At 39.3% G+C, this 16,835-nt stretch overlaps 1 protein-coding gene across 1 annotated transcript in view; it reads left to right on the top strand.

The window, feature by feature from the left end:
• SCLY (selenocysteine lyase) overlaps nt 1–16,835 on the top strand; it is a 127,675-nt gene that overhangs the window by 32,895 nt on the left and 77,945 nt on the right. The window contains exons 7-9 of the mRNA XM_053709917.1: nt 1,446–1,610; nt 1,806–1,912; nt 8,311–8,347. Coding sequence (XP_053565892.1) covers nt 1,446–1,610; nt 1,806–1,912; nt 8,311–8,347 — 309 coding nt within the window. The remainder of the gene's footprint in view (nt 1–1,445; nt 1,611–1,805; nt 1,913–8,310; nt 8,348–16,835) is intronic.

Genomic DNA, 16,835 nt, shown 5'->3' with positions numbered 1-16,835 from the left:
ACCCTGTGCTGGGTGATATGCGATATCAAAATTAGTGTCCATGGAATGAGTGATACTTTATATCCTTACTATTGGCCAGAGGTTCCCCCTGCTTACCTCCGTTATAGAGTTCGCTGCATATTCAAGAGGTCTGTGGGGTTGTGTTCTCATGCACGTTGTGTGTAATGGCGGCTGGTTTCCGCTTCAATTATGCTGATTTTTTGCACCGGGCCCTCTCACACGCTGGGTATCTCCAGAGTGCACTCCCCTCAGCTTTCAGCTGCTAGAATATTGCTTTAACAGCTCCCCTTGGGACTCCACAAGAGTTCTCCCCGGTCTCACTCTTCTCCGGCAGCTAGAAGCGCTTTACTCACATGACGCTTAGGCATTATGTAGGCCTCACTGCATAACGGGACTCTCCGCAGACCCGATATCCGTCCTAAGTAAGTCCCGGTCAGAGGTGGTGATCTTGAGGTTATAGAGCTACATTTCAGAGCAAATTAGCTCGTGTACCCTAGCATTCAACTGGCTTTAGCCCTTTTGGAAGATCAGAGCTCACTAACGTGCAGCCATCTCTCCTGAGCGCTGGCTCCGCCCCCTCGAGTTTGTGTTTTTCTCTGCATATGCTGGAATAAAGTTTCCATTTTTATTGGATATCCTTGTGTGCTGCCTCCTTCGACTATTTGCTATTGCTGTGGGTATGCTCAGCTCCTTACTTTGGCTTGCACCTCAGTGTTGTTATCACACGGACTAAAATCATTGTTCTATGCTGCCTGTGATTGAATTAGTTGCCGACCTGCATGTTTGTTCCTAGAGCCACGCTAACCCCCTTCTACTTTTACATAACTGACTAACCCCTTCACTGCTGGGAATTTCAAAAGTGTGGTGCGCAGCTTCAATTAGCGGCCTTCTAATTTCCAAAAGCCAAAGAGACAAAGGGGATCTTAGAGAAGCTTTTTTACCATTTGTCATATGACTGCAGTAGGCGGCCATATAGTGACTTCAAATATACCAAAATGGTCCTAGATCAATATCTTGGGTTGTCTACTTCACTATTTCATTGGAGTGATAGCAAAAATACTACAAATTATCTGAAAATCCTGGTAGCGAAGGGGTTAATGAACAAAAGCTTTAACTTTCTGCAGGAAAACAAAAGTTTATGTTGCTTTAAGTGTTTAGCGCATCTGTTATTGTGAATTTAAGTAACACATTTAATTGCTGTGCCTTTATATGTATAATAAACAAAAAGGAGAGTGCAGAATAGAATACCTGTTTCAGCTTAACCAATGACCCACAGAAGCACATATTTTAGAAAGCCTGTTATACATTTTGGAACTGTTCTTTGGTGGTCACCTATACAGTATTGTCTGTTGGAAAATGGACCCGATTCATATAATATTCTTTTACTAAAACAGTGAACTCTGTAAATTACTTTATACTAATTGTCACAAACCCCTTCCCTGCAGCCTGTAAGCGAGCTGTCACAGCGATTGGCTGCTATTTCTCAAGAACGTGTAGCTCAGGGACTTTCCAGGATTCTTTTTCACACGGACGCAGCTCAAGCTCTTGGGAAGGTGGAGATTGATGTGCAGGAGCTGGGAGTCAATTACTTGACCGTTGTAGGGCATAAGGTAATGAAAATGTAATAAACAAAACTGTTTGGCTATTTTATAACTCATTTTATACTGATAGCAGATTCTTTTGTTTGCATTTTCATATCTAACAATGTCTTTGATTTTTTATCTGTTTGAGTGTCCTGTAATTTCTAACATTTATTATTGTTCAGATCTCTCTGTCATACTGATATATATTTTTTTTATGTGCAGTTTTATGGGCCTCGTATTGGGGCTTTATTTGTGCGTGGTCTTGGACAGCTGTCGCCACTGTTACCAATGTTGTATGGAGGAGGCCAGGAGCGAAACTTCCGTCCAGGGTAAGTTGAAAAACAATTTCTTTCCAATGGCATGGAGAGTCCATAAATCCATTCAATTACTAGTGGGAATTCAACTCCTAGCCACCAGGTGGAAGCAAAGAGCACCCCAGCAGTGCTGTTAAGTATCTCTCTGACTTCCCATAACTCCCAGTCATTTTTTGCTTAGCACATCATAGAGGGTATGTGAAGTTGGTGTCTGAAGAAAATCAACTTTTAATCCTTTAATGGGTACTTTTCCCTGCAAGCAAAGATTGGGGTTATGCTGTGTCCATGTCAATCTCTTTAGTACAAGTAATGGTGGCTTTTAGCAGTTAGAAGACAGCAAGGTAGTCTTTGCTTACCTTCTAACACCAATGTATAGAAAACCAGGGTTGGTTACTCTGTTTTTTCTTTTCCTATAGGTCCCTGACAGAGGTCGTCTGAGTCTGTCATACCTAAGAAGCTGTTCCTGCCCTGCAGCTGGAGCTTCTAAGGTAAGTTCTTATCCTTCTAGGTGAGAAGGCCCTAGCACATTAAGGGTTAATCCCCTCCTTTACAGACAATGGAGCCCGGGTACTTTATCACAAATCTCTTCACCTTTGGGATTTAGTTTGGGCAATGTATGCAGTGCTCTGTTACGTTCTCATCATGCAGAGAAGATTTTAACTCTTCTATAAAGAAGAGTGTTATAACGGGCTGGTTGTTACCTCGCAGACATGAGGGTTAATATCATTTTTCCCTCAAACTGTGTTTATTGCCTTCCTGACAAAGGGGTATTTTATACAGTTTTATAATCTCTCAAATATGGAGGTTGTTTTCTGCAGTCGTTATATGACCCAGGTGCGGATTACAATGCCTGTATAATATCCCACTATCCCTCAGACTCAAGGGGCTTATGTTTTCCCCTTTTTATGTTATCTACACTCAGTTGAGGTAATACTGGTACTGGGAGCGGAATAGCGGAATTGGAGACTGCTTCTGTTCAAGCCGGGGGAGGTACCTGTAGCGGCTTTTATTCTTCATTTACCCTTAACATAGCAGGGTATTATGATCCAGAAATGTGTTGTAACATGCGTGCATCTATTTATTTCACTACAGCCCATAATATACAACATCTACATGTAGTTGCCTGGGCAGGCCTTAAAGTGAAGGGAAACTTTGGTGAAGGAAAGTTCGTTTTTTAAAAATACTATTAAAAACAGGGGCACTTTCATTCATCAAAATTTACAAAGCAGCCGTTTTGATTAAAAACTTACCTTTGTTTTTTTCACAGCTACAGCAGCTTTCCCCTCCTGGAAATCCTCTCTTCACACGTCAGCAATGATTAATCCGGCTTCCTCCAATCATGGCTTTCCCCCCAAGGTGGTTATTGCCTGAGGCCATGCTGTGATTGGAGGAAGCCGGATTAGTCATTGATGACGTGTGAAGAGAGGATTTCCAGGAGGGGGAAGTTGCTCTGGCTGTGAAAAAAACAAAGGTAAGTTTTTAATCAAAATTACTGATTTGTAAAATTTGATGAATGAAAGTGCCCCTGTTTTTAATAGTATTTTTAAAAAACGGACTTTCATTCATCAAAGTTTACCTTCACTTTAAGGGTAAGCGTTATTTATGATATTATCTGGCGTCCATGTATTTCTCCTGGGGTGCGCTCTTAGAATATTGGCGCTTTATGGGGGTTCCGGCTTCTCTTTTCTGTATATGGATCCTGACCATAATGTGGGATGAGTGGACTCGGCGGGGTTAAACTTTTTCCCGCCTCAGGCTAAGTTGTTTGCTGCTTTTGTAAGCGCGGTTCTTAGTTTTCGTCTATGTCCTGTTCTCCACAGTTTGGCCATAATGACATGAGCAGACTCGGCGGGGGTTAAAGCGACAGTCTAGTCAAAATTAAACTTTAATTATTCAGATAGGACAAATTTACTTTTGTCATCATATTTGCTTTTTTTTTCTCTTGGTATTCTTAGTTTAAACTAAACCTAGGTAGGCTCATATGCTAATTTTTAAGCCCTTGAGGGCTGCCTCTTATCACATGCTTTTTAAATTGTTTTTCAACACAAAGAAACTGAAAGTACATGTGGGCCATATAGATAACACTGTGTTCAGGCACAGAAAGTTATTTAAGATTTAGCACAACACAATGCTAAATGCAAGTCAATAGATAATAAACAGTCACAGTCATGTGATCAGGGGGCTGGAAGAAGGTTCCTAGATACAAGGTAATCACAGAGGTAAAAAGTATATTAATATAACAGTGTTGGTTATGCAAAACTGGGGAATGGGTAATAAAGGGATTTTCTATATTTTAAAACAATAACATTTTTATTGTAGACTGTCCCTTTAAACTTTTTCCCACCTCCAGACTTTTTTGCCACGCTTTTCAGGGATTTGTAAGATAGACGCTGGCAATTTTGATGAGCTGCGTAATACTTAGCTTTGCCCTGTTCTCAACCGCCTGTTTAATTCTTACTGTTGGGGTGCACGCTAGTGTATGGGGTCTCCTGATGTTTGGGGGAGATAAGTGGTGGAGAGGTAGCTTGCAAGGTACCCAGTTTATCCTGTCACTGTTAACCTTGTCAAAATGTGTGTTTTATGACAGTGGCCACTGACGGGAGTGCCATGGTTTCTCTGAGGCTCCAAAATGCAGACCCTATTTTTTATTAAACCTGACTGTGTGATATTTTCCATGATAAATATCTCAGTATTTTTAGGAATATGATTCTGTAAAATATATTTTGCTATATCTTTTCAGTTATTCCCTTGGAGTTTTGCGCCATCTTGTGGTGTTGATTTTATTACACCTTAAATTTTGAATCTCAGGTCTTCACCATAATATTTTAGCATAATCAAATGTATGCTTTCTTTTCTGTTACATTGCCAGTGGGTTTATATTTCAAATTTCAATGTATTATTTGTCTTTTATTCTGGGATCATTCTTAATTTTGATTCCCATGAGAGATGTTGTCGTATATGAGGTTCTTAAATATTTATATATTATCTATTTTTCCCCCTTAATGAGAAAACTAGAATTTATTTTAGTGTGTTTAAGATCACTAATATGAGTATTGTTTTTTTTTAATATACTTTGTGTTTTGTGAACAATGCTTTATTTTCTCTGGTGTGGAGATTTACAGGTCTAGACCTAACGGTCGCCAGACTACTAATTTTAGTTCCTTTCGTAACTTCAAGGCACAAAAAAAAAATCAAGCCAAAACCTCATGGAGGTCTAGCCAGCCTTGGAATAGAGTAAGCAATCCAGGAAGCCTTCCTCTGAGTCTAAATCAGCATGAAGGGTCCACCCCCGATTTAGTCATGGATCAGGTTGGGGGCAGGTTTTCCTTCTTTTAGCAGGCTTGGATTCACGATGTCCCAGATCCTTGGGCAGTGAAAGTAGTCTCCTAAGGATACAGGATAGGATTCAATTATTGTCCTCCCAGAGGCAGATTTCTCCTGTCAAGATTATCTGCAATCCAGATAGAGAGAGATTTTCTTAAACTGTGTACTGGAACTCGCTTCTCTAGGAGTGTTCGTCCCAGTTCCTCAGCCGAAGAAAGATCAAGGATTTTTTCCAACCTATTCATGGTTCCCAAGAGAGTGGGAACTTTTTTCTACCCATTTTAGACCTTAAGTGTCTCATCAAATTTCTCAAGGTTCCGACCTTTAAAAGGGAGACTATATGTTCTATTATCCCTTTAGTTCAGGAGGGTTAGTTCTTGACTACCATTGACTTGAAGGACGCATATCTTCATGTTCTTATCACAGGGGGCATTTCCATTTCCTACGGTTTGTTTTTCTGGACAGACACTTGCAATTTGTAGTCCTACCTTTTGGCCTAGCCGCTGCCCCTCAAATCTTTACAAACGTTCTAGGGGCTCTTCTGGCAGTGTCCATATCTTAAGGAATTGTGGTGGCTCCGTGCCTGGATGATATCTTGGTTTAGGCACCATCTCTTCATTTAGCAAGATTCCATTCTGATTCACCGCTCCCATGGGTGAAAGGTGAATCTGGAAAATAGTTCCTTCGTGACAATTACCAGGGTATGTTTTTTGGGGAAGATTATAGATCGATCTCCATGAAGATTTTCTTGACAGAGGTCAGAAAATCCAAACTTCTTGCTATCTGTCTCTCTTTAATCTTCTGTTTGTCCATCAGCGGCAATGTGTATGGAAGTAATTGGTCTCCTGGTGACTTCCATGGACATTATTCCGTTTGCTCGTTTTCCTTCTGAAACTTCTACAGTTATGCTTGTGCAGACAATGGATCGGAGACCACTCAGATTTCTTTCAGAGGATAGTTCTGGACATCCAGAGGAGAGACTCTATGTCCGGGGGGATCTCCCAGGACCATCTGTCCCAGGGCACATGCTTCCTCGGACCATCTTGGGAGATTGTGACCACGGATACCAGCCTGTCGGGCTGGGAAGAGTTTTGGGGTTCCTTGAGAGCTCATGGACTTTGCTCTCAACTCTAGGATATTTATTGATAAGGAAGACTACTTATCCTGAGTCCAATCTTCAATGCTTTGACAACTTGGTCTCAATTGAGTTTGGTCCGGTTTATCAGATTCCAATCGTACAACATCTCCTCGGTGGCGTATATCAACCTCCAGGGAGGATCTCGGAGTTCATTAGCTATGAAGGAGGTGAATTACATTCTTGAGTGGGCAGAGTCTCACATTTGTCTCTTTTCTGCCATCCACATCCCAAGGGTGGACAACTGGGAAGAGGATTATCTGAGCATGCAGACTTCATCCATGGGAGTGGGCCCTCCACCAGGAAATATTCTCTATGATATCTATCATTTAGAGAGTTCCGGAGTTGGATCTGATGGCGTCTCGTCTAAACGGCTATGCTACCTAAATACGGATCAAGATCTAGGGATCCGCAAGCAGCTCTGGTCGATGCTCTGACTGTTTAATGGGACTTTGGTCCTTTTTACCTGTTTTTCTTTGTTTGCCCTCCTTCCTCGGGTGATAGCCTGTATCACTTAGGAACAGACTTCGGTGATTCTGATAGCTCCAGCTGGGCCTCACTGAATTTAGAGAGCTCCAGTGGAGATTGTGAGTTTGTGCCTTATGTTTGCGGACCTGGTGAAGATGTTCTTTTCCCTGTGGAAATTACCTCTGAGGAAGGACCTTCTACTTCAGGGTCTTTTCTACAACTAAACATAGGTTCTCTGAAGCTGACTGCTTGTAGATTGAACGACTAGTCTTGTCTAGACAAGGTTTTCAGAAAAGGTTATTGTTACCATGCTTCAGGCTTGTTAGCCGGTAATTCACAAGTTTACCATAAGGTGAGGAGTAAGTGCCTTTTTTGTGCGAATCCAAGGGTTTTCTCTTGGAGTCAGGTGAGAATTCCCCGTATCCTGTCCTTTCTTCAGGAGGGCCTGGAGAAAGGCTTGTCAGTTAGTACTTTGAAGGGTCAGATCTCTGAGCTGTCAATTCTTTTACATAACCGTCTGGCTGACTTGCCAGATGTTCAATTCTTTGTTCAGGCCTTGGTCGGAATCAGTCCTGTGCTTAAACATGTTGCTCCTCCATGAAACCTTATTCTTGCTCTTAAGGTTCTGCAGCAGGCTCCTTTTGATCCTATGCTTTCTGTTGAGATTAAGTTTCTGTCTTGGAAGGTTTTTTTCTTCTGCTCGTAGAGTTTCTGAGCTTTCAGCTCTGCGGTGTGATCAGCCTTACCTTATTTTTCATGCGGAAAATGTCCTTCCTACCAAGATGGGATTTCTTCCTATGATGATATCGGACCACAATTTTAATCAGGAAATTGTCGTTCTTTTGTTCTGTCCTAATCCTTCTCAGAAGGCACACTTTTTTGCACAACCTTGATGTTGTGTGTGCCCTGAAGTTTTATCGGCAGGCAAATTCAGATTTTTGTCAATCTGATGTCTTTTTTGTTGTATTCTCTGATATACAGACGGACCAGAGGGCCACTTCTTCTTTTTTTTTTTTTTTTTTTTTTTTTGGGGCTGAGAAGTGTTATTCAGTTGGTTTATGAGTCAGCTGGACAACAGCCTCCTGAGAGAATTTCAGCTCTTACCTCTAGGGCTGTCTCTTCTTTTTGGGCCTTTAAAAATTGTCTGAGGCTTCATTTGGGAGGATTGTTCTTCAAGTGGTGGCGCCTTCTGTTTTAGGTACGCCTGTCTTTTTCTCCCTGGGGTGTTCTTTGCTTCCCCCTGGTGGCCAGGAGTTGAATTCCCACTAGTACTTGAATGGCTTCGTTGACTCTCCATGCCAGAAAAGAAAATAATTTATCAGGTAAGCATAAATTTTGTTTTTTTGGAACTAAAACATTTTGGAGAAACTTTGATAAGCTGTACTACTGTGACCATTTTGCTCATATTCCTTACTACAGTGACCATCTTGTTTCAACACAGTTTGACTAGATTTGGCCCTATGTCTAATTTTTTTTTTCTCCACAGTACAGAGAATACACCAATGATTGCTGGCCTCGGAAAGGTGAGGTTGGAATTCATAGAGAATTCTTCATGATATATTAAATTTAGCTCATACCATTCATTCTCGTTAGAGAAGGTTTGTTACCACGTCACTAAGCGGGATTTTTTTATTCACACCATTTATTTACAGTGTTTTCCCCACTGACTTTTTAATGGGCACACCACCTGACTGATTTTAATAACCACCTGTCTAAATTTTAAGCCAATATTAAGCAAACAGTAGTTAATATTTAAGGGACAGTCTACTTTAGAATTTTTATTGTTTAAAAAAGATTGATAATCCCTTTATTACCCATTCCCCAGTTTTGCACAACCAACACTGTTATATTAATGTGATTTCTTTCATGTAATTAGCAAGAGTCCATGAGCTAGTGACGTATGGGATATACATTCCTACCAGGAGGGGCAAAGTTTCCCAAACCTCAAAATGCCTACAAATACACCCCTCACCACACCCACAATTCAGTTTTACAAACTTTGCCTCCGATGGAGGTGGTGAAGTAAGTTTGTGCTAGATTCTACGTTGATATGCGCTCCGCAGCAAGTTGGAGCCCGGTTTTCCTCTCAGCGTGCAGTGAATGTCAGAGGGATGTGAGGAGAGTATTGCCTATTTGAATGCAGTGATCTCCTTCTACGGGGTCTATTTCATAGGTTCTCTGTTATCGGTCGTAGAGATTCATCTCTTACCTCCCTTTTCAGATCGACGATATACTCTTATATATACCATTACCTCTGCTGATTCTCGTTTCAGTACTGGTTTGGCTATCTGCTATATGTAGATGAGTGTCCTGGGGTAAGTAAGTCTTATTTTCTGTGACACTCCAAGCTATGGTTGGGCACTTTGTTTATAAAGTTCTAAATATATGTATTCAAACATTTATTTGCCTTGACTCAGAATGTTCAACTTTCCTTATTTTCAGACAGTCAGTTTCATATTTGGCATAATGCATTTTGATTTAACCATTTTTTTCTTACCTTCAAAAATTTGACTCTTCCCTGTGGGCTGTTAGGCTCGCGGGGGCTGAAAATGCTTCATTTTATTGCGTCATTCTTGGCGCAGACTTTTTTGGCGCAAAAATTCTATTTCCGTTTCCGGCGTCATACGTGTCGCCGGAAGTTGCGTCATTTTTTGACGTTATTTCGCGCCAAAAATGTCGGCGTTCCGGATGTGGCGTCATTTTTGGCGCCAAAAGCATTTAGGCGCCAAATAATGTGGGCGTCTTATTTGGCGCGAAAAAATATGGGTGTCGCTTTTGTCTCCACATTATTTAAGTCTCATTTTTTATTGCTTCTGGTTGCTAGAAGCTTGTTCTTTGGCATTTTTTCCCATTCCTGAAACTGTCATTTAAGGAATTTGATCAATTTTGCTTTATATATATGTTGTTTTTTCTCTTACATATTGCAAGATGTCTCACGTTGCATCTGAGTCAGAAGATACTACAGGAAAATCGCTGTCAAGTGCTGAATCTACCAAAGCTAAGTGTATCTGCTGTAAACTTTTGGTAGCTATTTCTCCAGCTGTTGTTTGTATTGATTGTCATGACAAACTTGTTAAAGCAGATAATATTTCCTTTAGTAAAGTACCATTGCCTGTTGCAGTTCCTTCAACATCTAAGGTGCAGAATGTTCCTGATAATATAAGAGATTTTGTTTCTGAATCCATAAAGAAGGCTATGTCTGTTATTTCTCCTTCTAGTAAACGTAAAAAATCCTTTAAAACTTCTCTCCCTACAGATGAATTTTTAAATGAACATCATCATTCTGATTCTGATGATTCCTCTGGTTCAGAGGATTCTGTCTCTGAGGTTGATGCTGATAAATCTTCATATTTATTTAAAATGGAATTTATTCGTTCTTTACTTAAAGAAGTTCTAATTGCTTTAGAAATAGAGGATTCTGGTCCTCTTGATACTAATTCTAAACGTTTGGATAAGGTATTTAAAGCTCCTGTGGTTATTCCAGAAGTTTTTCCTGTTCCTAATGCTATTTCTGCAGTAATTTCCAAAGAATGGGATAAATTGGGTAATTCATTTACTCCTTCTAAACGTTTTAAGCATTTATATCCTGTGCCGTCTGACAGATTAGAATTTTGGGACAAAATCCCTAAAGTTGATGGGGCTATTTCTACCCTTGCTAAACGTACTACTATTCCTACGTCAGATGGTACTTCGTTTAAGGATCCTCTAGATAGGAAAATTGAGTCCTTTCTAAGAAAAGCTTATCTGTGTTCAGGTAATCTTCTTAGACCTGCTATATCTTTGGCTGATGTTGCTGCAGCTTCAACTTTTTGGTTGGAAACTTTAGCGCAACAAGTAACACATCGTGATTCTCATGACATTATTATTCTTCTTCAGCATGCTAATAATTTTATCTGTGATGCCATTTTTGATATTATCAGAGTTGATGTCAGGTTTATGTCTCTAGCTATTTTAGCTAGAAGAGCTTTATGGCTTAAAACTTGGAATGCTGATATGGCTTCTAAATCAACTTTACTTTCTATTTCTTTCCAGGGTAACAAATTATTTGGTTCTCAGTTGGATTCCATCATTTCAACTGTTACTGGTGGGAAAGGAACTTTTTTACCACAGGATAAAAAATCTAAAGGTAAAGGCAGGGCTAATAATCGTTTTCGTTCCTTTCGTTTCAACAAAGAACAAAAGCCTGATCCTTCATCCTCAGGAGCAGTTTCAGTTTGGAAACCATCTCCAGTCTGGAATAAATCCAAGCCAGCTAGAAAGGCAAAGCCTGCTTCTAAGTCCACATGAAGGTGCGGCCCTCATTCCAGCTCAGCTGGTAGGGGGCAGGTTACGTTTTTTCAAGGAAATTTGGATCAATTCTGTTCACAATCTTTGGATTCAGAACATTGTTTCAGTAGGGTACAGAATTGGTTTCAAGATGAGACCTCCTGCAAAGAGATTTTTTCTTTCCCGTGTCCCAGTAAATCCAGTAAAAGCTCAAGCATTTCTGAAATGTGTTTCAGATCTAGAGTTGACTGGAGTAATTATGCCAGTTCCAGTTCCGGAACAGGGGATGGGGTTTTATTCAAATCTCTTCATTGTACCAAAGAAGGAGAATTCCTTCAGACCAGTTCTGGATCTAAAAATATTGAATCGTTATGTAAGGATACCAACGTTCAAAATGGTAACTGTAAGGACTATCTTGCCTTTTGTTCAGCAAGGGAATTATATGTCCACAATAGATTTACAGGATGCATATCTGCATATTCCGATTCATCCAGATCATTATCAGTTCCTGAGATTCTCTTTTCTGGACAAGCATTACCAGTTTGTGGCTCTGCCGTTTGGCCTAGCTACAGCTCCAAGAATTTTTACAAAGGTTCTCGGTGCCCTTCTGTCTGTAATCAGAGAACAGGGTATTGTGGTATTTCCTTATTTGGACGATATCTTGGTACTTGCTCAGTCTTTACATTTAGCAGAATCTCATACGAATCGACTTGTGTTGTTTCTTCAAGATCATGGTTGGAGGATCAATTTACCAAAAAGTTCTTTGATTCCTCAGACAAGGGTAACCTTTCTGGGTTTCCAGATGGATTCAGTGTCCATGACTCTGTCTTTAACAGACAAGAGACGTCTAAAATTGATTGCAGCTTGTCGAAACCTTCAGTCACAATCATTCCCTTCGGTAGCCTTATGCATGGAAATTCTAGGTCTTATGACTGCTGCATCGGACGCGATCCCCTTTGCTCGTTTTCACATGCGACCTCTTCAGCTCTGTATGCTGAAGCAATGGTGCAAGGATTACACGAAGATATCTCAAACAATATCTTTAAAACCGATTGTTCGACACTCTCTAACATGGTGGACAGATCACCATCGTTTAATTCAGGGGGCTTCTTTTGTGCTTCCGACCTGGACTGTAATTTCAACAGATGCAAGTCTCACGGGTTGGGGAGCTGTGTGGGGATCTCTGACGGCACAAGGAGTTTGGGAATCTCAGGAGGTGAGATTGCCGATCAATATTTTGGAACTCCGTGCAATTTTCAGAGCTCTTCAGTTTTGGCCTCTTCTGAAGAGAGAATCGTTCATTTGTTTTCAGACAGACAATGTCACAACTGTGGCATACATCAATCATCAAGGAGGGACTCACAGTCCTCTGGCTATGAAAGAAGTATCTCGAATTTTGGTTTGGGCGGAATCCAGCTCCTGTCTAATCTCTGCGGTTCATATCCCAGGTATAGACAATTGGGAAGCGGATTATCTCAGTCGCCAAACGTTGCATCCGGGCGAATGGTCTCTTCACCCAGAGGTATTTCTTCAGATTGTTCAAATGTGGGAACTTCCAGAAATAGATCTGATGGCGTCCCATCTAAACAAGAAACTTCCCAGGTATCTGTCCAGATCCCGGGATCCTCAGGCGGAGGCAGTGGATGCATTATCACTTCCTTGGAAGTATCATCCTGCCTATATCTTTCCGCCTCTAGTTCTTCTTCCAAGAGTAATCTCCAAGATTCTGAAGGAATGCTAGTTTGTTCTGCTGGTAGCTCCGGCATGGCCTCACAGGTTTTGGTATGCGGATCTTGTCCGGATGGCCTCTTGCCAACCGTGGACTCTTCCGTTAAGACCAGACCTTCTGTCACAAGGTCCTTTTTTCCATCAGGATCTGAAATCCTTAAATTTAAAGGTATGGAGATTGAACGCTTGATTCTTGGTCAAAGAGGTTTCTCTGACTCTGTGATTAATACTATGTTACAGGCTCGTAAATCTGTATCTCGAGAGATATATTATAGAGTCTGGAAGACTTATATTTCTTGGTGTCTTTCTCATCATTTTTCCTGGCATTCTTTTAGAATACCGAGAATTTTACAGTTTCTTCAGGATGGTTTAGATAAGGGTTTGTCCGCAAGTTCTTTGAAAGGACAAATCTCTGCTCTTTCTGTTCTTTTTCACAGAAAGATTGCTATTCTTCCTGATATTCTTTGTTTTGTACAAGCTTTGGTTCGTATAAAACCTGTCATTAAGTCAATTTCTCCTCCTTGGAGTTTGAATTTGGTTCTGGGAGCTCTTCAAGCTCCTCCGTTTGAACCTATGCATTCATTGGACATTAAATTACTTTCTTGGAAAATTTTGTTCCTTTTGGCCATCTCTTCTGCCAGAAGAGTTTCTGAATTATCTGCTCTTTCTTGTGAGTCTCCTTTTCTGATTTTTCATCAGGATAAGGCGGTGTTGCGAACTTCTTTTGAATTTTTACCTAAAGTTGTGAATTCCAACAACATTAGTAGAGAAATTGTGGTTCCTTCATTATGTCCTAATCCTAAGAATTCTAAGGAGAAATCGTTGCATTCTTTGGATGTTGTTAGAGCTTTGAAATATTATGTTGAAGCTACGAAATCTTTCCGTAAGACTTCTAGTCTATTTGTTATCTTTTCCGGTTCTAGAAAAGGCCAGAAAGCTTCTGCCATTTCTTTGGCATCTTGGTTGAAATCTTTAATTCATCTTGCCTATGTTGAGTCGGGTAAAACTCCGCCTCAGAGAATTACAGCTCATTCTACTAGGTCAGTTTCTACTTCCTGGGCGTTTAGGAATGAAGCTTCGGTTGACCAGATCTGCAAAGCAGCAACTTGGTCCTCTTTGCATACTTTTACTAAATTCTACCATTTTGATGTATTTTCTTCTTCTGAAGCAGTTTTTGGTAGAAAAGTACTTCAGGCAGCGGTTTCAGTTTGAATCTTCTGCTTATGTTTTTCGTTAAACTTTATTTTGGGTGTGGATTATTTTCAGCAGGAATTGGCTGTCTTTATTTTATCCCTCCCTCTCTAGTGACTCTTGTGTGGAAAGATCCACATCTTGGGTAGTCATTATCCCATACGTCACTAGCTTATGGACTCTTGCTAATTACATGAAAGAAAACATAATTTATGTAAGAACTTACCTGATAAATTCATTTCTTTCATATTAGCAAGAGTCCATGAGGCCCGCCCTTTTTTTGTGGTGGTTATGATTTTGTATAAAGCACAATTATTCCAATTCCTTATTTTATATGCTTTCGCACTTTTTTATCACCCCACTTCTTGGCTATTCGTTAAACTGAATTGTGGGTGTGGTGAGGGGTGTATTTGTAGGCATTTTGAGGTTTGGGAAACTTTGCCCCTCCTGGTAGGAATGTATATCCCATACGTCACTAGCTCATGGACTCTTGCTAATATGAAAGAAATGAATTTATCAGGTAAGTTCTTACATAAATTATGTTTTTTACCTCTGTGATTACCTTGTAACTAAGACTCTGCAGACTGCCCCCTTATTTCAGTTCTTTTGACAGACTCATAAATAACTCTACGGGAGTAAGCACACTGTTATCTAAATGGCACACATGAACTAGTGCTGTTTAGCTGTGAAAACCTGTCAAAATGCCCTGAGATAAGAGGCTGCCTTCAAGGCCTTAAAATTTAGCATATTAGCTTACTTAGATTAAACTTTCAACAAAGAATACCAAGCGAAGAAAGCAAATTTGATGATATAAGTAAATTGGAAAGTTGTTTAAAATTGCCTGCCATATCTGAATCATGAACATTTAATTTTGACTGGACTGTCCCTTTAAATGTTTTCAATATTTGTTGCTCAAATTATCATTTAATCAATTTATGTTAAATTCTGTAATTAATTTCTGCTTTTGATTGCTAGAGTAACATTTATGAATGAGAGAGAAAATTATAATATTATAAAGTATTACACTGCTCGGCTAATCATAATGCCACCCGGCTGGCAACGTTTTCTGTGGAGAAAACTGATTTCTAATCACAATTCCTCTACAGGGATAACTATTTTAGAATCAAAGTATAACCTGGAAATGACTAATCAAGCTTAATTTATAGTTGTAATCTTCACCATCATTGGGCCTGATTACAAGTGGAGCGCAAACGTAATTTACGCTAGAATGATTACTGCAACTTCAGAGCTCTGGTTAACTGTTTCGCAAAACAAAAAAGTGTCACAAAACACATAAAAAATGCATTAGAAAGTACAGTTACACTCATAATAACACTATCTAATAAAAATTATTTAAAAAAAATATTGCACACAAAAGTTTTATAAAGGCTCAAAGATAGGAGGTCTCAGGTAAAAAAAAAGGGCTTTAACATAGACATACATACATATACATGTCTAAATATGTGAATATATGTGTATATATATATATATATATATATATATATATATATATATATACATACAGTATGTGTGTGTGTATATGTATATATATATAAACCAAAATTCATTAAAATTATGGGGGGAGATAAAAAACGGAAATTAAAATCCTCCATGTCTCAAAATTAAATCAATGTAAATATTTGCATAGGAAATTAGCACATCTAGGAAAAGCAAGCGGGGATACTTGCCTAGATGTGATAATTTCCTATGCAAATATTTACATATATATATATATTTATATAAATCAATGTGTTCATATGTATTTATATGTGTATACATGTATTTATAGATATATACACACATATAAACACATAAATACATATGGTAGTTGAGTAGATAAAAACATGTAAAATATTTATGCAATATTCATATTTAATAAAGGTTTTAACTGCTGTAAATATTTCACATTCCAATGTTCTGTACATAGGGGAATATTTTCTAAATAGATATTCCTATATACTGTATATGTATATAGCTATTACCTATATATAATCATGTGTGTATATATATATATATATATATATATATATATATATATATATATTTCTTCTACAAGATACGACGAGTCCACGGATTCATCCTTACTTGTGGGATATTATCCTCCTGCTAACAGGAAGTGGCAAAGAACACCACAGCAGAGCTGTCTATATAGCTCATCCCTTGACTCCACCCCCCAGTCATTCTCTTTGCCTATGCTAGTAATAGGAAGGGTAAAGTAATAGTGGTGATAAAATGATAGTTTTAATTTCTTCAATCAAGATGTTTTTTATTTTAAATGGTACCGGTGAGTACTATTTTTCTCAGGGAGGATATGGCAGAAGATTTCCCCCTGAAAATTGATGATTTTAGCAGCAGTTACTAAGATCAATTATAGTTCCCACAGATCTGAAGGTAATATGAGAAAATGCTTCAGTGTGGAGGACAGTCTCATGCAACAAGCAGCATTTGAGGTATGTTTCAGCCCTTTACTTCTGAGGAAATTTAATATATCAGAACTGGCTGATTTGGTTCCTTATAATGGGAACAGGGTAAGCAGTAGTCCTGTAATCAATAAGGGTGTTACTGTTTCTCCTGGGTGTTTTTTTTCTGACATATGCAGCTCAAGTAGATACGCAGCATGGAACTCAGACACTGGGGCATTTTTACTATTTATCATAGAGGATAAGTCGTTTTTTATTGCTGAGAAAAGGACTTATATTGTTTGGTGTATTTATTTATTGGGGACCACATGGCTGTTTATAACCGCTTCCCATGCGGTAGTTTGAATTATTAGTGTGACGTCCATTGTGGGCGGGGCCTATTTTCGTGCCTCAGACGCACAGTTTA

Source organism: Bombina bombina, chromosome 4, assembly GCF_027579735.1.
Source record: "Bombina bombina isolate aBomBom1 chromosome 4, aBomBom1.pri, whole genome shotgun sequence".
In the NCBI taxonomy this organism is placed as follows: Eukaryota; Metazoa; Chordata; class Amphibia; order Anura; family Bombinatoridae; genus Bombina; species Bombina bombina.
The sequence above is the reverse complement of the archived record's forward strand: the minus strand, read 5'-3'. Positions and strand labels throughout refer to the sequence as shown.